Genomic DNA, 26844 nt, shown 5'->3' with positions numbered 1-26844 from the left:
ATAATGGCTCATCTATGTTGGTTGCATGTGTCCAGACATATAACATTTTACATAAAGAATGGTCCAAGTAACTTACATTTTTGCCAACTTCAAAAGCTGTTTCTGAATCATTTGTCTGGATAAACTGCATATTTCCCCAAGCCCATATACTTAATTAGATTAGCAGTTCTAGGGATACATTTGAGGTTGTGGTTTATGTTTTAGTTACATAAACTATATAGCATTAGTTCCATAGCGTTCAGTGAAAGCAAAATAGAATGTTCCATCGAGTTCAGTAAAAGCAGAGTAGACATAACTATCAGGAATATGGTTTTATAAAGAAATACAGAGAAATTGTGCTAAATTAGAACTTGTATTACAATTTTGCTTGTGTGGATTCTGAGAAACTATATCTGACTTTCAAATCGCATGACGGACTAAGATACCGCTACTGGTGATACTGCTGTTATCCTGGAAAATACTAAAAGCTAAGCATAGTCTACAGGTCATTGAGACAACATTCTTTGGATAAAAATGTCCACTGTTAAAGGAGCTGTAAAGGCAGATGGTTTTTTTATCTTAATGCATTCCATGCATTAAGATAAAAAAACCTTCTGTGTATAGCAGCCCCCCCCCCAGCATCCCCCAATTTCCTACCTGAGATTCTTCTCTCTCCAGCATTGTCCACGATCCCCTCAGCCATCCAGTACACTTCTCCTGATTGGCTGAGACACAGCAGCGACCCCATTGGCCCCAAGGCTGTCAATCAACATCAGTCAGCCAATCAGGGGAGAGAGGGGGTCGGGCCAGGTCGGGACTCCGTATCTGAAGGGATACACAGAGCTCTCACTCTGCTTGGGTGCCCCCTGTAGCAAGCTGCTGGCTGAAGGGGGACTCAAATGGGGGAGAGGCTAGGAGAAGCAAAGAGGGACCTGAGAAGAGGAGGATCCAGACTGCTCTGTGCAAAACATATGGCACAGGTAATTATAACCTGTTTGTTATTTAAAAAACAAACAAAAAACAAGCCTTTACAATCACTTTAAGCAGAATCAGAGCAACATTCTCTCTAAAAAATACACTCTGATGCTGGATCTTCTGGTCTCAGATCCGGCAGCTACAAAGTCGTATGGAGCTGGTCTGCCCATCCCTCCTGTCCAATCACAGAATGCTTTGTATTATGTGAATCCATTACATTTATGAAAGTAGATGAATTCTTGTAGTTCAGGTTTAAAGTAGAACTAAAGGCAAAACTTATTTTTTATTTTGGAGAGAGTAAAATCCCTATCAGTTTTTTTGCCATCTGTGTCCCATTGAAGAAATTTCACTTCACTTCCTGTCCATATCCAAAACAGGAAGTGAGGAAATCCTTGACAGAGACAGGAGTTTACATCAGTTTTCATGCATGTTTCAGTGAGTTTTATGCCGCACACACATGACCGGTTTTCCCTGTCGGAATAAACTCTGAAGGTTTCGAAGTCCGACGGAATTCCGACAGTTCCGCTGAAGCTGTCTGAAACTGTCATGCGTATACAGGATCACACCAAAGTCTGATCGTTAAGAACACGGTGACGTACAACACGTACGACAGGATTAGAAAAAGGAAGTTCAATAGCCAGTAGCCAATAGCCTCCATCTCGTACTTGCTTCAGAGCATGCGTTGTTCTTGGTCCATCGGAACAGCATACAGACGAACTGTTTTCCCGATAGGAATTGGTTCCGTCGGAAAGATTTAAAACATGTTCTATTCTAGGTCCGTCAGAATTTTTGTAAAAAAAAAAGTCAGATGAGGCCCACACGCGATCGGAATATACGATGAAAAGATTTCGTCTGACTTTTTCTGTTGGACATTTCGCTCATGTGTACGCGGCATTATACATGTTGCAATTTCCTGCACAGAAAAAATCTGCACAGGATACTAGTGTGGTGGAATGAACAGGGCACACTGTGTGAACAAGGCCTTACTCTTGGTGATAACAATAAAGAGGACAAATAAAGAGGGGAAATCTCCCTAACGAGGGCACAGGGAGCAATAAGGACCTAGAAAGTAACTCTCCTGTGCTCAGGTGTAAAGCTCAAGAGAAGGAAGTGTGACTAATCCTTATTGTCGAAGCACAGTCTTGCTGCTCTATCAGGACTATGGGTGTCCAAATGTACAGAAAGACAACGAAAACAAGAGAAGGGCACCAAGTCCTTACGGACACCATCTGGTCTTCTTGCACCATTGCAATCCTCCAGCGGTCCTAGAGGCTTCGATTCTGTTTGACATGCGTGTATACATGTGCTTCTGAGTATTATGTACATCTTTTATCTTTTAAAGCATTTTTTAATGAAATTGCACTAGGTCGGTGCACCCTTCTCTTGTTTTTGTTGTCTTTCAGCAATAAATACCTGACAGGTGTTCTAATCCCTCTCCACTTTGGATGGAGGAGAATCAGAGACACCTTTGGACAGCAGCATTGTCAATATGGCAATATGGTACTGTTAGATAAACTAGCAGACTGGTCAAACACTATACAATCAGATTATACAACATCAATTTTATTAGATTTACCAAAACTATGTATTATGAGGACAAACCTAAACAATTAATTCAAACTGCATTCAATCAGACGGGCCCTTGCAATACACAGTTGACAGTAGAGCTAAAGGAGATTGTATGGTGTTTGGTTACTGCTAATGCAGTCACCATATCAAAGAATGGGCAAGCTGCAATATACTGTATTCATTTTCATAGAGCTGTCCTGGGTCCTCCAATGCCTGCTGCAGCCAAACTGAAGAGGCACAAATGTAAAAAAAAAACTGACATACATCCTATTCGGATCCAATTTAGCAGGCAATCTGCAAACTGAACCACTGCTGATCATAGTGGACCACGCTGCTTGTGAAAGACCCCTTACTGGCTTGAATTTCACTTTTAGAATTGATTCCTACCCTGCTATCTGGCTGCAGAATGCAGGGACTGCTCCGGGGAAAGGGTTTAGAAAAATATACACTGACAATGACAGTGATATGTAAATGCAGTGTTATTGTCAATGAGAGATGGGGTATTGTGGTTTTAGTCTTATGGCATAGTCACACAGCAGTTCCTGTACAGTGTGGCCAAAAGGAATGTACTGTCAATTTCAAACACAAAGGCTTGGAATGTACAGGTAATAAATATTGGGCATCACATATATAAATATAAATGCACTGGTGTAGACCAGCTCTAAAAACAATCCTCCAGTGGTAGAGGCACTTGTTTATGGGACTGCAGTTTTCTGGTTGCTCTGTATTTATTCTCCCATATTTTATATAACTATCCAAAAGTAGACTCAGCAGAGCGTAATATACTACATTTCAAAGCACCAAGAGCCGGTACTACTGGTTTGATGCTAAGCAGCAATCATAAAGGAGAACTGTTGTAAGTGTGACAAGATATTGAGCATAAAGTAATAGCAAACATTCTTTTCTTTACAGAAAGATGACAAGGATAAGTCACATTGGCTACACTGCTTTTCACCAGAAGAGCCGTGTACTGGAAAGAGGAGTCTTGGAGCTACATCTCCAATGAAGTGATTAAAAGGTTAGCAACGCAAAGCAGAGACTTGACTCAAACAATTCATCTATTGTCTGTGATACCCTATATTGCTGAAGCAAGTTTATACAAGTGAACACGTTTTAACAAGATGTACAGAGCACACGCAGGCACGCCCTCACCTCCAGCTTTCTCTGAAGGCTTTTTTTTTAGGATATTAGCATTATTTTTGGTAAAACACAGGAATGTTGTAATCATGAAACCATCTTGCGCTTGTCCTGTAAGATTTGTACTACTGATAGTATAACACATGTAGCTGTTACCAAAACAAAATATTGTATAGCTTGAAAAAAATGTGATTGTTGTACGATCCTTAGGGACCTCGCTAGAATGAGAAGGTTTTTCTATTCTTGCTTAAGGGCACAGCACCACATAGACCAGAAGTCAGCACATTACAGATGCATTCTGGGATAGAGGCAACACCACCAGTCTTAAGCCAGCCATAGATAGGTCGAATCTGGGCCGTTTCCGAAGGAACTGGCTCAGATTCGACCCATGTATGAGCAGGCTGAATGTACCTAAGTTGATCGATTGATCACCTTGGGTACAACCAGCCTGTTGGATTTTGCTTGCGATTATTGCTAGCGGCTATTATAGACACTAGCAATAATCACTGTGCTCTTCCAGTAGGGACAGCTTCCCCTGCGGAGAACATGCCCTACCAACACTGTATATGTTGATGGGGGAATCAAGCGATTTTGTGGTTGCAGAATAGAAAATTGCTCTGCCTATAGCGAACCTTAGACTTTGAGGTAAATATACAAAAAAAAAAAAAGCCCACAAAGCCACCAGTATGAAAAACAAAAATGGCAGTAAAAACATGTTCAAAGTTAAAAAATATAACCGTCGAAAACTGTAAAGTAAATATGAATGTTAATGACTAAATTGTACTCCAACAGTTATAAAAACCACCATCTGAATATCAAAGTATGTGCCTCAGCAATTGTTCCAAATCTTTAACAAGTTGTGTCTTAGCACACTGAATATTCAAATTCTTGTGACACAATGGGGTTGATTTACTAAAACTAGAGAGTGCAAAATTTGGTGCAGCTGTGCAGAAAAACCTGGAAGCTGATTGATTTCTTTACAGAGCGGAACCCGTTTTTGCACTCTCTAGTTTTATTAAATCACCCCCATAGTCTCATACTTTATGTATGAAAAACCTAACATTATCACAACCATGGCTTTCCCATTCGGCATGTGCAGACAACACCAAGGCGCATAAATATTTAAGACCCAGAAAGAAATTCAAATATATTAAAAGAGAAGTTCAGGATTAGAAAAAACAAAACAAAAATTTCATACTCACCTGAGGCAACTGTCCCCTGCCACCTCTACCCCTAAAATTGAGTGGTCAAAGATTGCTGATCACTCAGTTCTCCAGTGAGCAGAGAGCCAGTGACTGTCAGTCACTGGCTATCTGCTCTGCCCCTCCAGAGCTCACTGGAGCGCCAGGGCTGCGGAGGGGGCGGAAGCGGGAGTGGGATCTTTCCAGAGACTGGATAGGTTGAGTGACAGGTCACCACGAAGTGCACTCCTGTGATCCAAAGGAGAAGTAAGGCCAAGAGAGAGTTGACCCTACTTCTCCTTTAAAGGTAGTTGCCAATACCTTTCTATTTTTAAACCAATATGTAGTAAAAGTAGTGTCTCAAACACTTTTATCTATTCCCTCTTTATTGGATGGGTGCTGGTGATGGTCTGCATGCTCTGTTTAAGTATGCATGGTCAGAATGGATTTCTTCACCCAACTTCCCCATACTAAACTGTGAAGGTTGAAGACTGGGATGCCTACTGCCACTGTGAAAGAAGATCCATAGGCATTCCTAAAAATAGTTATCCTCTGCTTAAAAATGATAGTAATGGGATTACACCCCTCTGGTGCTGTGTTAATTTGCAAAATGCACATGGGCAGCAGATTTTTTTTTATCCTTTCTGCATTTATATATTTCTTATCCTGTACTGATCCAAAAAAATCAAGTAGTAGTGTAAGTACCTTAAACTGTCCCCTCTGTAGGCACTCTCAGACTGGCAGAGGAAGGGTCAAACCCTTGAACCAATCAGGCTTGGGAGCAACACCCAAGTGCTGGCAGAGAACACTTGGTTGAGAAGAGAGTGGTGACCCCATCAGTGTGCTACTTCATTTTCATCATCTAATCAGAAAACTGGGAGTTAAAATTTGTTCTGTTGTCATGCTCTCACTGCAGTGGATAAGGCAGACCTGGCTATGCCTTATCCACTGGGATCCACTATCCAACAGGGATGACCAGTGATGGCTGGTGGTATTTTTTTTTTGGGGGGGGGTCAAACAACCCATTGGAATTCATGCGTCCGGCGCACCGCATGTAGATTAGGGGTCCGGACTCATGGATTAGGGGGGCCGCGCCCCTGTGATCTGACTTACGGTCCGCCACTGAATTTACTCCAGAATATTACAAATACTTTGGCAGTTAAAACTGCTCCCATTTATGTTGCTTTAATATGTATTTAGTGGCTTGACTGGAGTTTAGCTTTCCGTATTTTGTGGAGTTACTAATGTATTTTTTGGAATGGCACTTTATTTTTTCTATGGTCTAAAGGAGTGCATAATCAAATTTACAGGGTTCTGGGTTTCTCCCAATAGTCAATTAGTTATTGTTGACACACCAATCAACATAGTATTAGAGAGTTGGATTGAAGGTCCCATGTAAAAAATGGGTGATCGGGGATCCTGGATTCTTTGGAATTCTAGTAATTTGTCAGGTTAAATAGCTGCCAGTCTTTCATAATGCATTCAATAGTTCATACAGGATTTGAGTTCAAGTGAGATTAGGCTTTTTCCACGCCCTGGCAATTATTTCAGTTAATGTACGTTTTCATCTATTCATACATATTTAAAATATTTTTAAAATTAAGAAGATTATACATAACAGTGAACTTCTGTACAAGTATATATTTGTGAGATATATTTATTGTTTGTGTGCCTTGACATAGGAGGTTAATGTTCTGACATTATACATTTCATTTGCTGATAAGTGGTGCAGGACTTGTTTAGATGTTAAAAAAGGAAAAAAGTGATAGCATCTAGAACTTGCAAGCAGTCCCTTGTAACTCATATGACAGTCTTAACAAATACCAAATATACACGCTTCAAAAACTAAATTAAATCTCCCTTTACTCTCTCTAACTAAGCCAATTCTGCCTTCATTTCCCCCCCATACGTTTCCTCTTCTAGACACTGCAGTTCACAATGAGAGGGTTTCAGCAACCGACCCAGTGCTATTAACTCAGAAACCAGTGGGCAGGACTAGGTGTGGTCAGGTTCTGATTGAAAAGCTTTAAGCTTGTGAATCAGTCGTGACAGTACTGCATCCCCTGCATCATTTTTTCATACCACTGTGGTGCAAGAAGGCTCAGCCTACATGAGAATGACAACTCTTCCGCGGGGTCCGGAGCAGTGCAACATCATTACCACATCATCACAGGAAGCTGTATTAGGTGGACTTCACTGGCTCAACAGGTATTTGAATTAGAAAACTTTAGGTGCAGATGCACTTATAATAAAATTTTGCAGCACATATTTTTTTAAGGGGTGATCATAGTTAATTTTTCCCATCAAAAATGTGTTTTAATGGGACAGTGATGGCCTTTAAAAGCTCGTTTGGCTGTACTTCTCCTGTGGATTTTTTCAGCAGACAGAGGGCTGAAGCCCACTGCCTGCTGACGTCACAGAGCCGGTCCAGGCTCAGGAAAGATTTCGCCCATATATTCGGGATCAGCCCACATACCTGGACCTACACCTGGCTCAGGCTCTTAGCCAGTACCTGCCAGCCATACCCACCCTGGGGGACAAAAACAGTCCATACAGTATACAGAGACAGTGGTTTAAAAAACTGACGCATTTCACACCCCGTACTGGTGTTTAGTCATAGCTCACAGTCAGCAATGACTAAGCACCAGTAAGGGGTGTGAAACGCGTCAACTGTTTTTGATTTCACTGTCTGCGTATACTGTACGGACTGTTTTTTTATTCAATAAAGAGATTTTCATTGTATTGCGGCTATCCGGACTTTCTCGTTTGAATGTCTGCTAGCTATGCCCACCCTGGGAGACAGCCTGCAGTACCTGCCAGCCATACCCACCCTGGGGGACAGTCAGTAGCATCCACCAGCCATACCTGCCCTGGGAAACAGCAGCAGCCACCAGCCATAACCACCCTGAAGGACAGCGGCAGCTGCCAGCCATACTCGCCTTGGGGACAGCAGCAGCCACCAGTCATATCCGCTGGGGAGAACAGCAGCTGCCAGCCATACATGCCCTGTGGGACAGAAGTAGCTGCCAGCAATACCTGCCTGGGGGACAGCAGAAGCCAGCTATTACTGCCTGGAGGACAGCAGAAGCCAGCTTTACCTACCTGGGGGACAGCAGCAGCCAGCAATACATGCAAGAATCCCAAGGAAGAAGTGAAGATTGAGGTCAGTTTTTAATTAAAATCAAACAGCAATGGACATATCTGTTCTCTAGACTGGTACTCTAGCTACACTGGGCTGTTTTCAAACTGATCCACAGGTGCAGTGCAGTGTATCTGTGGGTTACCTGCACTGAGTTATAGACTTCTATTAACTGCAGGATTGGTGTTCTTTCAGAAAGTGCAACACACCTGAAAAATATAATAGAATTCCACAGCAAAGTACAGCTAACCTGCAGGAAAGCCACAGCTATGTTGCGCTGCCCCCGCGGTGTGGGTAAACCACAGCGTATCAGTGTGGAAGCAGCCTTAGGCCCACTTCACACGATTAGTCCAATCTGAAAAAACTACAGGTGGACCCAATCAGACCTTCCATTCGCCTTTATGAAACGGCAGATTTGTGTCAGTTTACTACCGCCTACCTCCAATCAATCCGCTTAAAAAAAAACAGAAGGGGATCCGCCCTTCCCCTTCCATCTGGGCGGATCGGATGGCCCATAGAGTAGAGCTTGCTGTGTCCCTGTCTGCTCTGCATATGCAGAGTAGACATGGACCTATCATCCACTCACTCTGTTCATTGTGGCCTGAGACTGGTGACCGAGTTGCTTAAGTGGCCCTGGTTCTATAAAAGGTTAGGTACCCCTGACTTAGGGTCTACTCTAATATGTACTCTATTGAGACTATGTTATGAGTTATGGCAGCAGCGTCTCTCTTCTATCACTGTATCTTTGTCCAGTGCCAAATTCTTTGTTAACATTGTATACAGCCATTACTTGCAATACTTTAATAAAAATCTACTGAATGAGAATAACAGTATTAGAGCTCTAGGTGTCATTTCCACCAAGAACACCAATTTACACAGTTTGTGTGTTCTCTGCATGTTTGCAGATATTGCTTAGTTTTCTGCCAAGTACCAAAATTCTATTGGTACGTTAACTGGATTGCTCCCAAACTGACCCTGTTGAAACCTTTACCTTGTTTAAGAGTGGGACACATGTGAATGGTTAAACTTTTTCTGTAAGACTTTGCTAAAAAAAATGTTTGTGCTAAATAAATGTGTAAAATAAATAATAATAAAAACATGTGTAAGGCTTTTAATCTTCAGATGAATCATGGATGAATCACTTAAGCTGCTAAAAAGATCAACCCTACTCACGACACAAATCCCAGAAGCTGCTGTGGAAAGTAGCCATGTACTGATCACTGGATTTCTAACATTCCGGTTACTGCTTAATGCAAATGTAATGGTCTTACCACAGACACTGCACAGTTTACTGATTTTGGTTGTCTTTGTAGCAGTTTGTTCCTATGTGTTCAGAAGAAAGTTTGTTAAAAAACACTTACAGGTGGCACTCATACTGAATCATAAAATATTGTATCTGGCAGTTAAAGTGGTTTTAAAGGCTCAAGGTTTTTTACCTTCATGCATTCTATGAGAGAGCGGGGGCGGTGCCAGGCCTCAGCTATATAGTGCCATAGTAATTATTTTTATTTCACTCGTGCAGGAATAATGTTCATTTTTATTACACATGTCAATGCCATTGCCTTGTTATATTATTGCCTTGCTTGCATTGTTTCCCTCCATGATAAATTACCTCTAAACCACGTTTCCTATTCTCTTTTTTACTGATTGTACTTTCCTTAAAAAAATCTGCATTAAAGCGTACATAACACATTTATATAAAATAAAATGATCAATAGGGCACATTAGCATCACCAGATATTACTTTTATTTTAAGCAAAATAAAAATAAAAAGGTATCTTTGCTTGCCAAGAATAGAAAACTGCTTCTTCCTAATGAGAAAAAAAAAAAAAAAAAACAGGTCAAGGCATAGATGCCAAGACCCAAATAGTAACCACGCTAATGGGGCTCACTTGGCTTACCCCATAGACTCAGTTACGAAAAAAATGTAAAGGACCATTTTTTGTTATATAAAAACCACTAATTACAAAAAGTTTACACAAATTGAATTAAATTAAACAACAATATCCTTCACCATAACCCAATTAAAAAGACAAACCCTCATTATTATTAATAACTGTCTAAAAATCCATAATGTAAAAAATAAAAGAATGTCATTAAAGAATGTCAGGTGTGTGCAGAATTAGTGCAAAAATACAATAAGATGGAAAAAATTTGTTCATTACAGGGAGATCACCGAATAGTAAAAATTTCTTCGGTTGCTGTTGGTCAATCTTAAAAAAATATCTCCAAGACAGTTCTGTATAGCCAAATTGAGCAAACAGCTCAATGATAGAATTAGTCCTCTATAAGTGACTCTATGATCATGAGGAACAGCATCATGTTCCCCCTAGCCACTACTTTCTTTCCCAACCACTTACCAATTTTACCCACTTGACAGTCTTCTCCCCCTTTTTTTAACCTCCTTTTCTTCTTTTTCTTTCCCCATTTTATCTCCTATCTTTATACCTGCATATCTGGACAACAGGCTTTTAAAAACGTTGCCACTTCCCACTCCTTTCCCATACTTACTCTTGAATACTTACCAGTCTGGATATTGGAAGCTCAACGACGATAAAGCAAAACCTGCAACAAAATTCCATCCCCTCCTCCACACCCTTGCTTCATCCTCCCTAAACCTAACCTCTTCTACCATGTTTTTTTATTCTCTTTCCATCTTTCCCAAGTAAACCTGGGAACACTGGGTCAAAAGATGCAACAATTTTTGTACCTCAACCATCAAATTTGTTCCATGTTACACTTTATACACTAAATACCAGTGCAACATATAATATTGTCCAGAAGTTGTTGTTAGCCTATAAATTACCAAAGAAAAAAAAAAAAAAAGGGCCACATTTTCATGAAAAATTGTTGCTGGGTTATTTTTACCTAATGTGATACATGGTAAGAAAGACTGGGCAAATTGGCCAGAGCAGCTTAAATAGGCGCTGTAAATCAGAAGTAAAGATTATGCTGAAGTGTTTTTAGGCTGTATTAGGGAAGTCTTGTTTATTTCTTTTGAGGTTCTTTTTCATTTTTTGTTTGTGCACTTAAAAGTAATTTGTGTACTGTTAATTTAACCACTTGAGTCCCAAGGCCCCTTTCTCTCTGAATCTCCTTGGGTCCCAGAGCTTTTGTTTTCATTTCGGTGATGTCTCAGTTCTGCACATTATAGATTTTTTAAATTCAACCATAACATATTATACATCACTTAGGGGAAATATAGGTTTGCATTAGCATAGCCTTCAGATAAGATGAAGTTAGGTTGATGAGGACACAATAGCAATCAACCACTATAGCAATAATCTACTGTCCTAGGGAGGAGCTTTGCAGAACTGTAACTGCTCCTGATTTTGTGTTATCATTTACTCCTACAGCTTCTCCTATGGAGCAGTCTGTTGAGGCACTGGATGCACAGGGGCTAATCGTTTCAGTTTCTCGACTTCACACTGGAGTTACTGACAGCAAGTGGTTCCAGCACAGGTAATGATTTTTTCCCCCACTGTTTTAAAGGTAGGTTAAAAAATTTGTAAAATAATGAAGGGCCGTTTTGCACAAAAAACAGGTCCAGGATAGTTGAAAGGTGCTTCTCTAACTCTCAGGAGCCATCAAAAAAGGCCATTACACTTCTAGGAGCCATATTAATTCTGTCTTTTCTACTGATTCCAATGCAGCTGGCCAAAATGGCATTATTTTGAAGAAATATTTTTGCCAAAATTATGAAAAAAAAATAAATATCACAATTTTGCTCATTCCCAGTCAGAAGTGATATTCTTTGAAAGTAAAAATAAATGTCCCTCTAAATATGAAATTTTGCTATGGGTTTCTGTACTCTGTTCTAACGTCTTGCGCTCATCTCACTAGCATACCTCACTCGAATCTTGAACCACAGGTCTGGCTAGCATTTATATCGCCTTCCCCTCATCATCACCAACCAAAACTTACAGCTCAGGTTTAAAAAAAAAAAAAACTTCTGTAATACAGTCCACTACTTTGAACATGATTAATGGCCATTGCATTTATTAACAAAAAAAAGGACCATATGATACTTGTCCATGAGTACAACATACTCATCTCAACAAATCAATGAAAAATTGAGCAGCAATGCAATTCTGAAACAAGTAACAGTGACAAGTGTGATAAAACGTATTTAAAAAAATAAGACACAAACCACATCTTTACCAATTTTTCAGAACTATATAAAAAATGCTTTTCTCTAATTCAGCTATAAGCAAAGACAGGGTTAATCAAGGGTGCTTCAATGACTCCCCTGCAAGAAAATACTGATTTCTATTATAAGTATGTCTGTGGCCATAGCCTAAAGGAGAGTTTACATAAAAACAAAAGCTTTAAGACATCCGCAGCTCAGGAGGAAATCTTTCTTCAACTCGTCAAAAAAAAATCACTTGTTAAAGAGTGAGCATCCTGGAATAAAACTTACATGTTGTCATTTGAATTTGATACTGGTATTTCTTAGACTCACTATCTAGGTGACTCACAGGTCAAGGATTTATTGTCAATGTCAAGCTGCACATCCGAGTATAGGATGTCCTATTCTTTTATGCAAAAATGAGTCCACGCAAATATACACATTTCTTTCAATGTACGCTTTCATCTTAAAAATAATTGAAAAAAGTAAGCGTCTGGCCTAAATTTGTTATCAGACTGAGGAATGGTAATGTACATTCATTTAAAGAGCCGCAATTCTAGAAAAATAAGTGAGCTGAATGATGCTAGACATCATTCAACCTAGAACAGTGATGGCGAACCTTGGCACTCCAGATGTTTTGGAACTACATTTCCCATGATGCTCAACTCCACTGCAGAGTGCATGAGCATCATGGGATATGTAGTTCCAAAACATCTGGGGTGACAAGGTTCGCCATCACTGACCTAGAACATGCACGTGGTTGCGAGCAGTAGGAGAAAAGCAATAATAATTTAGAAGGTTGAATAGTTTAGGATGGAGGAGTCATACGTAGCAGTGTTGAATTGTATTTTATATAAAATGCTTACTAAGAAAAGAACCCAATAGACTATGGAGCCGGTAGAATAATCTGTCTCCCAACCCTATAGAAGTCCAGCATTTGGTACTACTGATCTCCTCTGACCTCCGGTGATCCTCACATATTCCAGCAATTACTTCCTGGCAAAGGAATTCTTCAATCGCTAATAACTTATTTGTGGCTTTCTTCAATAGATCAAGTGACATGTAGGAGCAAAAAATAAGTTATTAGTAATGGTAAACTCTCTGTGTTAGGAGCTGACTGCAAATATCACTGCAGGTTACAAAGAAGGATACTCGGGGAGTAACCATGGATCAGGCTTTAGACCCCTTTCACACCACACCGCCCATAGCATGGGCAGTAAAACGCCGCTATTTTTAGCGGCGTTTTACCACCGGATTTGCGGCACATTTCGGCTGCTAGTGGGGTTTTATCCCCCGCTAGCAGCCGAGAAAGGGTTAAAACCGCTGGCAATACGCCGCAAAAGCAGCATTTTGCCAGTGGTATTACAGCGCTGCCCCACTGATTTCAATGGGGAGCAGCGGTGGAGGAGCGGTAAACACACCGCTCCTTCACCGCTCCAAAGAAGCTGCTGCTAGGACTTTTCCCTGACGTCCTGCCAGTGCACCGCTGTAGTGTGAAAGCACTCGGGCTTTCACACTACAAACAATGGTGCAGCTTTTTGCAGGATTGCAGGCGATATTTCTAATGCTATAGCGCCTGCAAAACGCCCTGGTGTGAAAGGGGTCTAAGGCATGGAAAACTAGGGATGCACCGAATAGGTTTTTTGGTGCCGAAACCGATACCGAAAATGAAAAATACACTAGGCCGAAAACCGAAACAGCACTGATACCGAAAATGACTGTTTTAAAAAAAATATTTTTATACAGGAGGTGGTCAGAGACTGGGGACATGGTACAGGAGGTGGTCAGAGACTGGAGACATGGTACAGGAGGTGGTCAGAGACTGGCGACATGGTACAGGAGGTGGTCAGAGACTGGCAACATGGTACAGGAGGTGGTCAGAGACTGGCGACATGGTACAGGAGGTGGTCAGAGACTGGCGACATGGTACAGGAGGTGGTCAGAGACTGCATGCATGGTTCAGGAGGTGGTCAGAGACTGCATGCATGGTTCAGGAGGTGGTCAGAGACTGCATGCATGGTTCAGGAGGTGGTCAGAGACTGCATGCATGGTACAGAAGGTGGTCAGAGACTGCTGGCATGGTTCAGGAGGTGGTCAGAGACTGCTGGCATGGTTCAGGAGGTGGTCAGAGACTGGCGACATGGTACAGGAGGTGGTCAGAGACTGGCGACATGGTACAGGAGGTGGTCAGAGACTGCTTGCATGGTACAGGAGGTGGTCAGAGACTGGGGACATGGTACAGGAGATGGTCAGAGACAGGGGACACGGTACAGGAAATGGTCAGACTGGGGACACGGTACAGGAGATGGTCAGACTGGGGACGTGGTACAGGAGATGGTCAGACTGGGGACATGGTACAGAAGATGGTCAGACTGGGGACATGGTACAGAAGATGGTCAGACTGGGGACATGGTACAGAAGATGGTCAGACTGGGGACATGGTACAGGAGATGGTCAGAGACAGAGGACGTGGTACAGGAGGCACCCCCTATTGCAGGCCAGTGTCCCCCATTGCAGGCCAGTGTCCCCCATTGCAGGCCAGTGTGCCATTTTGCAGCCAGTGTGCCATTTTGCAGCCAGTGTGCCCCATTGCAGCCAGTGTGTCCCATTTTGCAGCCAGTGTGTCCCATTTTGCAGCCAGTGTGCCCCATTGCAGCCAGTGTGCCCCATTGCAGCCAGTGTGCCCCATTGCAGCCAGTGTGTGCAGGGAAGAGAGCCGCCTCCGCCGCCTGTTTGTTTACAGCGCCGGGAACATCACAGCTTTCATTTCAATAGCTGTGTGTTCCCGGCCGCGCGCCGTCACACACAGCCCCTCCCCCTTGTCCGGGCACTTTGATAGACAGATCATCCATCCAATCCTGCGGATGATCTGTCTATCTAAGTGCCCGGACAAGGGGGAGGGGCTGTATGTGACGGCGCGCGGCCGGGAACACACAGCTATTGAAATGAAAGCTGTGATGTTCCCGGCGCTGTAAACAAACAGGCGGCGGAGGCGGCTCTCCTGCGCTATGCACCCCCCATGATGGGCGTCACCAGGGGCGGGAGGTGGAGCCCCGCCCCCACCCAGGCCACGCCTCATTTTCGGCTCCATTATAGACCGTTTTTCTCTTTCGGCAAATTGCCAAAAAGGGCATTTTCGGCCGATATGTTTCGGCGGCCGAAATTTCGGTGCATCACTATGGAAAACAATGCAGTAGTAGAAAAAATATATATAAATGTTAATAGATGTTAATCGTTTGAGCCTCACGTACAAATATCCGGAAAGTTTTCACCAATAATGCCCTTGTTTGAGTAGCATTCTACCTTTGCTAATAGAATTAGCGGCATTCCGGGTATTTTTTGCAACCTTTTGAAAATAGTCCATATTCTGGATATTATTGGTGAAAGCTTTCCGGATATTTGTATATGAGGCTCAATCGATTAACAAGACAGTGAGACTCGTTCTCTCTTTTTGTCATCTTTTTGAACCTTGATCGTGCCCTGAAGAAGCCTAATGGCGAAAGGCATAGACTCACAAGGGCTCACTGTACAAACTGTATCATTTTATATGATTTTTAATGCCTGTTAATACTGTGTATTACTATGCAATTTTTTTCAATAAATAATATCTATATATATTTTTTCTACTTCTCCATTGTTTCCAAGCCTCTATCCATGGTTACTCTCCGAGTACCCTTCTTTGTTTTCTCTCTAATTTATGGATGTGGCAATGTGAGTGTTTTCCTCCCCCTGTTTCTTATATCACTGCAGGTTAAGAGAGATCAGCAGCGCTGTCAAAGTCATACTCAACAGGAAATACAGCCACTGTAGTTTCTGCAGTAGGTGAATGTGTGTTGCAATAGAAAATGACCTTCTAATTTTTCAGATTCATCAGCCACCTCCCATCTGTGCATACTGTAATCTCTGTCTTGGCAGCTCACATCACCATCCACACCCCCCCCCTTATCCACATACCCCGCTGATCGGGAGGACTGCTGCCAGCATCCGGAGTTACAGCCGATAGCTCCTTACCAATCATCACTGCATCAAACATCTTCTGATCTTCTGATCCCCGCCTTGTAAAGATAGTGCCTGTATCCTCCTGTTCGCCACCACTGTGTTTTCATTCTAACCCCTTTTCCCCCATTCTAACTACTGCAGTTGACCCCCCCACATCACAGTCAACTATTACTCTGACCGCTGCACCCAATCCCTATCCTCTAACATGCCATGAGGAAGGCTCTGGCCAAAACATGTTAGCACGTTAGATGTCGCACCGCTGTTAGTGCTCAATAAAGATTAGGGGAAGAAGCAATCGAGTTGCCGGAATTTCTTCCTATCCTCTAACCACCTTTCCCACATGCCCCCAGTTAACTTGTCACTGTCGTCTCTGTGCATGCTGCCATTGCACTGGATTATTAAACTATAAAAGTCGTACTGTGATCTGGCACCTTCCTGGGCACACAGCAGTTAAATAAATTATTTGTAAAGGTCATTGTGGTGTCTGCATTTTGGCAGTATGATTGGTCTTGCACAATGATGTATCTGACTGGTTGACTTAAACTATATGAAAAAAATTAGAAGATATGACAGCTGTCTCTACGGCTTTAATACAAGTTTATTATAATTTTCTCCATACATAATCTGTGCCCCTTCACTGCACATTTCCTGCAAATCTAAGTCTTGTAATACAGACACGGATGAATTAACTAAAATAAATCTATAGACAGATACTACTCTACAACATAAAAGGAATTGTGTGTAATGAATGTTTCAATGAAAAGCAAACAAGCACAGCCATTAAATGTCCCTAAACAGTCCAATTTCTGACTGATTCAAAAGGCACTATGTAAATTATTCACGGCACATACATAGATTTTCAATTATCAAATGACTTGGCTCCAGGACAGATTTGCACACTAGGCTTTAGGACGAATGCTGTGTCTGAATATCTTACGATTATGAGCTGCTGATGAATTAGGAATGAAATTTTAAATGAAATATTCAGTGTGCTTTGCAAATACTGAATCACTGACTTCAAACAGCACTTAGAATTGTGTTACTTGGACCGGAGTCCATTGTGTATTGAAACATGATGTTGTATATATGGGGTAATAATTAGTCTGGCTTTGTTATCACAGGAAAACTACAGGTACGGCAAACCTTTTTTTTTTTTAACCAAAAAACGATCCAATTTTAGTCTCATTTGACCACCTTCAACGCACCTTGAAGATTCTGAGGCCACGTGGAAAAATGTGTTATGGTCAAATGAGACTAAAATTGAATTATTTGGCTTCAACACCAAGTGATATGTCTGGTGGAAATCCAATACAGCTCACCAGCCAAATAACACCATTCCTACAGTAAAGTATGAAGATGGTAATATCTTGTTATGGCGGTATTTCTCTGCAGCAGGGACTGGAGCACTTGTCAGGATAGCAGAAAAATGGATGGGGCAAAATACCATCAAATTCTTGAGGAAAATCTGCTGCCCTCTGTCAGAAAGTTGTCAATGAGAAGAAGGTTGACCTTCCAACATGACAATAACCCAAAGCACACAGCAAAAATGACCACACAGTGGTTGAAGGAGAAAAAGGTGAATGTCTTTGCATGGCTTAGTCAGAGCCCAGACTTAAATCACATTGAAAATCTGTGGAATGACTTGAAGACTGCAGTCCACACATGGTCACCATCAAATGTAACTAAACTGCAGTTCTGCAAAAAAAAAAAAGTAGACAAATACTGCAAAGTAGAGACATATCCCAACAGACTAAAAGCTGTAATTAACCACTTCCGGACCGCTGCATGCTGATGTATGTCCTCACTTTGAGGACAGATATCGTTATTATGGCAGCAGCTAGCTGCCATATCCCCGTGTTCAGCCGGCGGTCCGGTACGAGATAAAAGTGGTCTCTAGGCGGATTCGCCACAAGGCTCCCCTCTCGCCACAAGGCTCCCCTCCCGCCACAAGGCTCCCCTCCCGCCACAATCCGGTGCCCTCAGCTGCTTACTGGAGCTGTCGGCAGCGGCAGAGGCGATCCGGTCCTTCTCAGGGCTGTGCATGGAGACGAGTGAGGGGACGATGGCCCCCACCCTGCTCTATGACACTGCATGGCGGAAGCAACATCAAAATAAATTTTTTTTTTAAATTGCATTAACTGTGAGATCTGAGATCTTTTTCACCCGAGATCTCATATTTAAGATGTCCTGTCATGCTTTTTTTCTATAACAAGTGATGTCACCTTTTTTTTTTTAAACAGTGTAAAAATAAAAAATAAAAGGTAAAATAAATAAGAAAAAAAACACATTTTTAAACGCGCCCCATCCCGCTGAGCTCACACGCAGAAGCGAACGTATACGTTAGTTGCTTCAGCATATGAAAACGATGTTCAAACCACACATGTGAGGTATCGCCGTGATCGTTAGAGCAAGAGCAATAATTAATTAATATAATAAATAGCTCTAGACCTCCTCTGTAATGCAAAACATGCAACCTGTAGAATTTTTTTAATGTCGCCTATGGAGATTTTTAAGGGTAAATGCTTGTCACCATTCCACGAGTGGGCAAAATTTTGAAGTGTGACGTGTTGGGTATCAATTCACTCGGCGTAACATTATCTTTCAAAATATAAAAATATTGGGCTAACTTTACTGTTGTCTTATTTTTTAATTAAAAAAAGTGTATTTAAAAAAAAAAAAAAAAAGCGAGCTTGCAAGACCGCTGCAAAAATAGGATGTGACAGAAAGTATTGCAACGACTGCCATTTTATTCTCTAGGGTGTTAGGGAAAAAAAAAATATATATATATATATATAATGTTTGGAGGTTCTAAGTAATTTTATAGCAAAAAAAAATAGGATTTTCCTCCGTCTGCAGAATCGGACATTTGCGGAGGCGGACAATAGCGGGTGTCTGCGGATGCTCATCCGCAGACACCCGCTATCCCATAAGGATGAATGTATGGCCCGTATTTCATCCGCAAACAGATGGATGAAATACGGACATACCATCCGCATGTGTGAAAGGGGCCTTAAGGACCGGGCCTCTTTTTTAGTTGTTTTGTTTACAATTTAAAAACAGGGTTTTTTCTGTCCGTCTGCAGAGCGGATCGGATGAACACGGACACACGGTCCGTGCTCGTCCGATCCCCATAGAGGAGAGCGGAGAGCTGACAGGGCGGTCCCCGCACAGTGTGCGGAGACCGCCCTGTCCGCAGCCGGCTCAGCGGGGACAACGGAGCGATCCCCGCTGAGCGAGCGGATCTTCACGGGGCGGATCTTTACTGATCCGCCCCGTGTGAAAGAGGCCTAAGTGGTTAAAATACAGTACAACAAAATACTGACACAAGGGGGTGATCATTTTTCCAACTCAGGGATTTTTTTTTTGGGAATGTTTTTCTGACATGTTGGTGTTATATCTTTCACTTGAATGTTATAAGTTGCACTAGTAAATACAGCTGTATAAAACAAAAACTGTGTCTGTCTTAATTTCAGGCTGCAAAGCAGCAAAATGTGATTATTTTAAAGGGGGTGATTCTTTTCTATTCCCACTGTGTAAATATATATATACACACACACATTCTAAAAGCTACTAGTTAGTGTAAGGCAAGAGACACATGGCTCCAGTGGCAGATCACATCTAAGCCCTTGTACACACGGTCGGACATTCCGACAACAAAATCCATCAGATTTTTTCTGACGGACTTTGTCCGAAACTGGTGTTGCATACACACGGTCGGACAAAGTTGTCGGAAAATCCAATCGTTCAGAACGTGATGACGTTCGTTCGTTGCAACAGGACTACGTTGCGGCTAGTAGTCAATAGCTTTGGTCTCGTAATTTGATCTGAGCATGCGTGGCACTTTGTCCCTTCGGAATTCTCTACAAACGATCGGACAAAGTGCGATTGGATCATGTTGTCGGAAATTTTATATCCAGCTCTCAAACTTTGTTGGTCGGACATTCCGACGAAAAAAGTTCGATGTAGCCCACACACGGTCGGATTATCTGACAACATGGTCTGATCAGACCTTTTCTGTTGGAATTTCCGACCGTGTGTACAAGGACTAACAGATTGGAGCACAGACACACTGTGCACCTATCTCATTCTTTAAGAATTTTATGTTAAATACTGCAGTCCACTCAGTATCAGATTATATAACAGCCAATACCATCCTAAACGTTCACAAAACCTTAGCTCATGCTGGATCCCCTTCTTCATTTTACATTGACAACAAAATACCTGCCTGTAAAACAAAATAGATGTAATAATAATCTATTGCTATGCCTGCTGACCTCATCCCCACCCACCATTAACAAAAGAGTGTACAAAAATACTAAAACAATAACAAAAAAAAGAAAAAAAAAGGACACCCCCATTAACTTCCAGGTCAAAGAAAACATTGATGTACTTGATATGTGTACAGCCTCAGCCATGTAAGTGTGTGTGCAAGGGTAGGGTGACAGGGTGGTCGTCATGTCATCCATGTTTTCCCTCCTCATTGGGCGCCAAAGAGGGGTCACATGAGAGGCCCACCCCGAGGTGGGATTTTTGGGCTAAGCCAGGTGTTGAACGGGGTTACCAAGCCTTGCTTGTGGGGTAATACTTCACCAGAAGGCGTGCTCATCAATGCCCTGGACCAGGCGGGAGCCACGGTCATGTGAAGAGTCAAACATTCAGGCTGCTTCCTTACTCAGAGACGATCCACATGTGTGCAGTATCCAAAGTACAGAGATCGTCCTTAAGTTGCTTCATCCTATATCCTACACACTCTTACTGATGTATGTGTAGCATTCGGAGGGACAAGCTGAACCTCTGCTCAACTCCGCCAGTCAGCATAACTCTATTACCTGTAACAGAATGGGGTCCTGCCGAGCACATAGCACGGACCTCATGCGTGATCTCACTCAACTCTTCTCTGCATGTACCTGGTGACCCGGCCATAAATCTCCATAATATTGGCCCACTCCCATGGACCGTCAGAGATGGACAGCTAGGGAGGCAGTAAAAGTACCATCCCCACTGCTACCGGAGGACCTGTCACTTTACCAGGTACCATGCCAACGACTGGTTGCGGTTCTTCCATGTGATTACTCATGGCAACTAGCTCTTGCTTCTTGTCTTATTGAATGAACCTCTGTCGTAGTAATGTTACACATGCTCCATATTGTGGTTATGGAGCCAAGTTCTCTAGTAATACGCCACGACCTCCCATGCACCCCTTGAGTAACTTCAGACCAGGATCTGAGCAGTTGAATCAACTTTTACTGTAAACTTGGCACAACATATATAACATGCAATAACATCTTCCATCTAACTAAACCTAACTGTGGCTGCCCCGGGGTTACCTGCATAAGTGAAGCCTGTTTGGGAAAAGTCCATTCTTGGCAATGTTCAAACAGAGAAGTCCATGTTCTTGGGGTCTTTTGGCGAGTCAGCGTTCCAGAGCGGACCACAAGTCCCAGCAAGTCTCTAGTTGCGTGTGTTCCCCGAAGCCCCCCCCCTGCTTTACCAGTCAACTACATTATGAAAAAATCATAAAAATGTCATATCCTTGTAGTCATATTTTTTATTACATTTTGGGGTATAAATCTGGGCCTGTGTAACTTATGTAAAACTCAAGTTGACAAATATTACTGGAAAATATTTTCTTTTTAAACACTGCCTTTTTTTTTTACAATTTAAACATATGTGACATATATTTTTCCAAATTTATTACCAAATTAAAGCCCTATCTGTACAAAATATATGTATAATATGCTGAAATAGACAAAAAATTAGTGTAAAAGTTAAGAAATGAAAAGAAATTTCTGCTCCAATTGGAAGGGTTCTGTTTACCTACCGTCAGCTGCTGTATGAGGAGGTCCAGAAGGAATGTGATCTTACTGCTCATGAGGACATAGGTGCAATTCTCTGGACAATTACTGCATGTTAATGTATAGAGATTTATAGCATTGCACAGGGACCTACAAACATAAAAATATTAATTACATACAGGTATCATACCCGCTCTGCTGGATTAAGATATAAACAAAAAAATGTATAATTCTCACTTGGAAATCATTGAAAACTCAAATATAGTATCATTAACAGTTGGTAAGATGATGTTGGGCATGCATGATTTTATTCTGACTCCTAAGTTCTACTTAAAGCATTTGATAATCACTTCCGCCCCGGAAGGATTTAACCCCTTCCTGACCAGAGCACTTTTCCCATATGGCACTGTGTCGCTTTAACTGACAATTGCGAGGTCGTGCGATTTTGCACCAAAACAAAATTTATGTACTTTTTTTTCCCACAAATAGAGCATATTTAAAAAAAAAGCAATATTTATAACTTTTTTGCTATAATAAATATCCCCCAAAAATATATATTAAAAAAAGTAGGATTTTTATAACAGCTTACCCGTAAAATTATTTTCTTTGATGTACATTAGGGGACACAGAGCCATAGTAATAACTATGTGGGGTATATCGGACCATCAGGTGCTGGACACTGGCACGCCCCTTAAGGCGTGAACTTCCCCCATATAACCCCTTTTCCTCTACTGGGAGTCCTCAGTTTTTTCGCCAGTGTCTAAGGTGTTGGGCATGTGTAAGGATGTGTTATACTGAGCTCCACGGGCAGTAATCCTTTGATGAGAGCCAGCCATCCTGACTGGATCCATTCTGATGTCTCTGTAATGGACTAAATGAATGGTACCCGGGCCTCGTCATCCGAAGACGCAAGGTTTTGCTTGCGAATGCTTCTCTTTGAGAGTTGGGCCCTGGGATCCAGTACTTTTTGGTAGTAAGACCAATAAAAGTTTACTGTCAGGGTCTTCTCGCAGGTGCAGGATTGTGGGATAACCTGAGTGTTCCCCGATTCCTGAAGGATTCCTTTTAAGATTTCGGAGCCTACCGTGAAGGGCGAAGATTGTTTTTTTTTTTATCTCTGATAAACCCTGCTGCGAGATAAGGTAGGGGAGATTTTCTCAGGAATCTCTCCTTCCATGTATGTATTGTATTGTGTTGTCATGTCATGTCTATGTGTCACCACTGGAGGCTGTATTGAGCACTCACCATTCTGACGCTGGAAACAGCAGAAGCTCTACTCTCCTCTCCGTTCAAGCCAGCTCAAACCCTCAGGTAAGAAGGGGGGTCTGATCACTTCCTTGGCCCCCAGATTGCTGATTTTGGTCTGTTTGAATGTCAGCCAGCTTCCCTGTTTGACAGAGGAGGGGGGGGGACGTTTCCGCTTGGAGGGCGTGACTAAACGGCATCAGATGCCGGCCACACGTGTAGGGAGTAGTTTAGAGCTCTGCAAAGAAGCTGCTGCCTGGCGGTGGAGGGACAGAGCAGAGTGGTTGCTGGTCAGATTTGGTGACACAGACATTTTCCTTTTGACAACATTGTACTGTATAGCTAGGATTAATAGCAGTTATTGTACTGTACTATAGCCTAGAAAGTGAGACATTATTTCACTGGTACAGCTATGAGTGACAAAGGGACCATGAACTCCTCTAAGGGTTCTAAGGGGTTAATGGTATACAACAAACTAAAAATCCTTCCAAAAGAATGTCATCCTCCCCTGAGAAGTAAAAAGAAAAATACGGCCAGTCAGATGAGCCGTCAAGGGTAGAACACTTCTGTCCCTGTGTATTTTATACAAACATTTTTTTTTTCTTCTACCATTTAAAAGATTATTGCTATGATGTCTCTCCATAGTAAGACTAAACATAGCAGATTCCCATCTGAGCCCTGACACTGTGGTCAGTTTACGTGCCTCTGTCATCCGCAGCCCTGCTATCTGTCTCCTCTCTGCTCATGTGTCCTCCTCTTCCCTCCCTGTCAGCTTGTAACAGTGCCGCCCTCTCCTCTCCTGCTGCTCGAATAACTGTAATTTGTCTCCTTATGCAGTGTCCCCCTCAGTGTGTGTTTTATAAAAATAAATGTTGTAAATATCTCATGTAAGAGGCAAGATCCGCAACCACGACCGGCCGGGTCTCTCCTCCCCTCCCGAGTGATGTCAGCGGGGGAATCTTGGCCCCTCCCACTGCATCTGACAAAGGAGGAAAGGAGAGACCTGTCTGGTCATGTGATGGCGGATATCCGCTCTTACATGAGGTATTTATAGCATTTATTATTATAAACCACATGCAGAGGAGGACACTGCATAAGGAGACGGCGTGGGTGGTGCATAGTTGTTAGAGTGACTTAACAACCACTTTAATACCTTAAAATGCACACCACTACCACACTGATGTGTTTCATCAATATATTTTAATGTTGTTCAAAAATAGCTCTCTTGTAGTAAAATAAATGTCAATAAAACGCAAAAGAGTTGAAAAAAGAAATCTTTACCCATCAACATTAGACACAAATTAAGATGTTTTAAATAATCTGAAACATTTTTTTTTTTTATGTCCCTGTGTTAAAGGAAAACAAGGAAAAAAGAATAAAACAAAAATAAAAATAAAACTAGAAATGATTCTTGAAGTAGATAGGGCACTGAAAGAAACTTTAATGAAAAGAACAAAGTGAATAATTTTCTTCTTTTGAAGACTGCCCTTTATGAGCTAAATTTTCTTGTCAATATTTATGTTGAGGTAACAATTCACATTAGGATAAACTGGTGACACAGCAAATGTCTAAATTAAAGGGAATCCACAGTTTTTAAACTTAATTTCTATATTTTTTACATGCTACAGCCTCAGTTGCAGGCTTTACTTCCTGGTTCAATACTAATGGCATCTTTTACATCATGTAACATAAGCATCGAGCACTGGTTCACATTGCAGCGATTTGGCATGCGATTTGACATATTGCCTATTGCTGGCAATGGCACCGTCCGAATTCCCAAAAGTAGTTTCTGTACTACTTTTGGTGACTTCTGGGGGCGATTTCAATAGACATCTGGGTAGAAATCCACACAGATGTCTATGAAATTGCCCCCTGAAGACAGGACTGACATGCGTGTATGAACTCGTGCGAGTATGGCTAAACTCGCACAATTTCATTCTGGCGGTCAATGTGAACTTAAGCTAAAAGTGTACCATGGTGCCAAGCAGACCCCCTCCCTACCTCCATGATGGTCTGTGGGGGTTCTTCTCCCCGCAGCAGGTGTCACTTTTGAAAGTGGTTCAGCTGTGCCAGACTCTGCCCAGAAAGCTGTGTCATTCATTCAGCTAAATTTGTGAATGAAAGAACTACAAGTTCCGTCGTGTACCACAGCAGAAAAACCTGTAGTTTTCAATGGAATAGGAGCATGATAATCATTGCACTTGTAGTCTATTGACACTTCCTTCAGCTCTCCAACTGCAAGCTCATATCTCAGTACAGACAAAGAACTGGAGGAAGAGTCTGCAGGAACCTGGCACTGCACTTGTGGTCCACTTATCTTTGCAATTTTAGGTTGAGGAACATTATTCTGAAATTGTTGGACAGATTGGTTCTTCCTTGTTAGTACCACTTCTTTTGGCAGTTTTTTGTTGCCTTGTCCCAGCTCTTTCGAGATGTGTTGCTGCCATCAATATCAAAATTTTTTTTTTTTAAATGGTACGCTATCAATTTCAAAACTACCTTTTATTTTTTAAATGTTACATTTTCTCAGTTTAAAGATTTTATACGATTTCTATTGTGAATAAAATATGGGTTTACGAGATTTACAAATAATTGCATTCTGTTTTTATGTAGATTTACATATATACACAATATACATTTAATAATAATAGTTAATATAACATATAAATATTAAGACAGAAAGAATATAAATATAAAAAAATAACCTGTGCAAACTGCATGTCAAATAATCTTATACACCTCTCACATTTTTGTAAATATTTTAATATATCTTATTTATTATATCTTTTCATATGACAACACAAAAGAAATGACACTTTGCTACAATGTAAAGTAGTGAGTGTACAGCTTGTATAACAGTGTAAATTTGCTGTCTCCTCAAACGAACTCAACACACAGCCATTAATGTCTAAACCTCTGGCAACAAAAGCAAGTACACTCCTAAGTAAAAATGTCCAAATTGGGCCCAAAGTGTCAATATTTTATGTGGCCACCGTTATTTTCCAGCACTGCCTTAACCCTCTTGGGCATGGAGTTCACCAGAGATTCACAGGTTGCCACTGGAGTCCTCTTCCACTCCTCCATGACGACATCACAGAGCTGGTGAGTGTTAGAGACCTTGCACTCCTCCACCTTCCATTTGAGGATGTCCCATAGATGCTCAATAGGGTTTAGGTCTGGAGACATGCTTGGCCAGTCCATCGCCTTTACCCTCAGCTTCTTTAGCAAGGCAGTGGTCGTCTTGGAGGTGTGTCTGGGGTCGTTATGTTGGAATACCACCCTGCAGCCCAGTCTCCAAAGGGAGGGGATCACACTCTGCTTCACTATGTCACAGTACATGTTGGCATTCATGGTTCCCTCAATGAACTGTAAGGCCGCGTACACACGCGCGGACTGTTCGCCCAACTTTGTCCGTCCAACAGTTTCGGCAAACAGTCCGCTCAAACTTAGCATGGACGGACATGGCCACACACGACGGACGAACAGTTTGCTGAAACCGTGCGCGATGACGTGAACGGCACGTACGACGGGACGAAAAATACGACGTCCTATACACTGCATTATAGCTTTCGGCGTGAAAATCCTTTCTGAGCATGCGCGCAACTTTGTTTGACGAACAAGCCTACACACGGGCGGACTGTTCGCTCAAACAAGGTTTCAGCGGACAGTTTTTCGGAAATTCCGAAAAACCTTGTC

The 26844-nt window shown here is 41.9% G+C and overlaps 1 protein-coding gene across 6 annotated transcripts in view; it reads right to left on the bottom strand.

The window, feature by feature from the left end:
* SCAPER (S-phase cyclin A associated protein in the ER) overlaps positions 1-26844 on the bottom strand; it is a 399576-nt gene that overhangs the window by 72482 nt on the left and 300250 nt on the right. For all 6 annotated transcript variants that reach the window (XM_077472442.1, XM_077472443.1, XM_077472441.1 and 3 more), the window contains one exon: positions 21930-22053. In XM_077472442.1, the coding sequence (XP_077328568.1) occupies positions 21930-22053 (124 nt within the window). The remainder of the gene's footprint in view (positions 1-21929; positions 22054-26844) is intronic.

Source organism: Lithobates pipiens, unplaced genomic scaffold (genome assembly GCF_037356315.1).
Source record: "Lithobates pipiens isolate NorthernLeopardFrog02 unplaced genomic scaffold, aLitPip1_a1.2 Scaffold_8, whole genome shotgun sequence".
Lineage (NCBI taxonomy): Eukaryota > Metazoa > Chordata > Amphibia > Anura > Ranidae > Lithobates > Lithobates pipiens.
The sequence above is the reverse complement of the archived record's forward strand: the minus strand, read 5'-3'. Positions and strand labels throughout refer to the sequence as shown.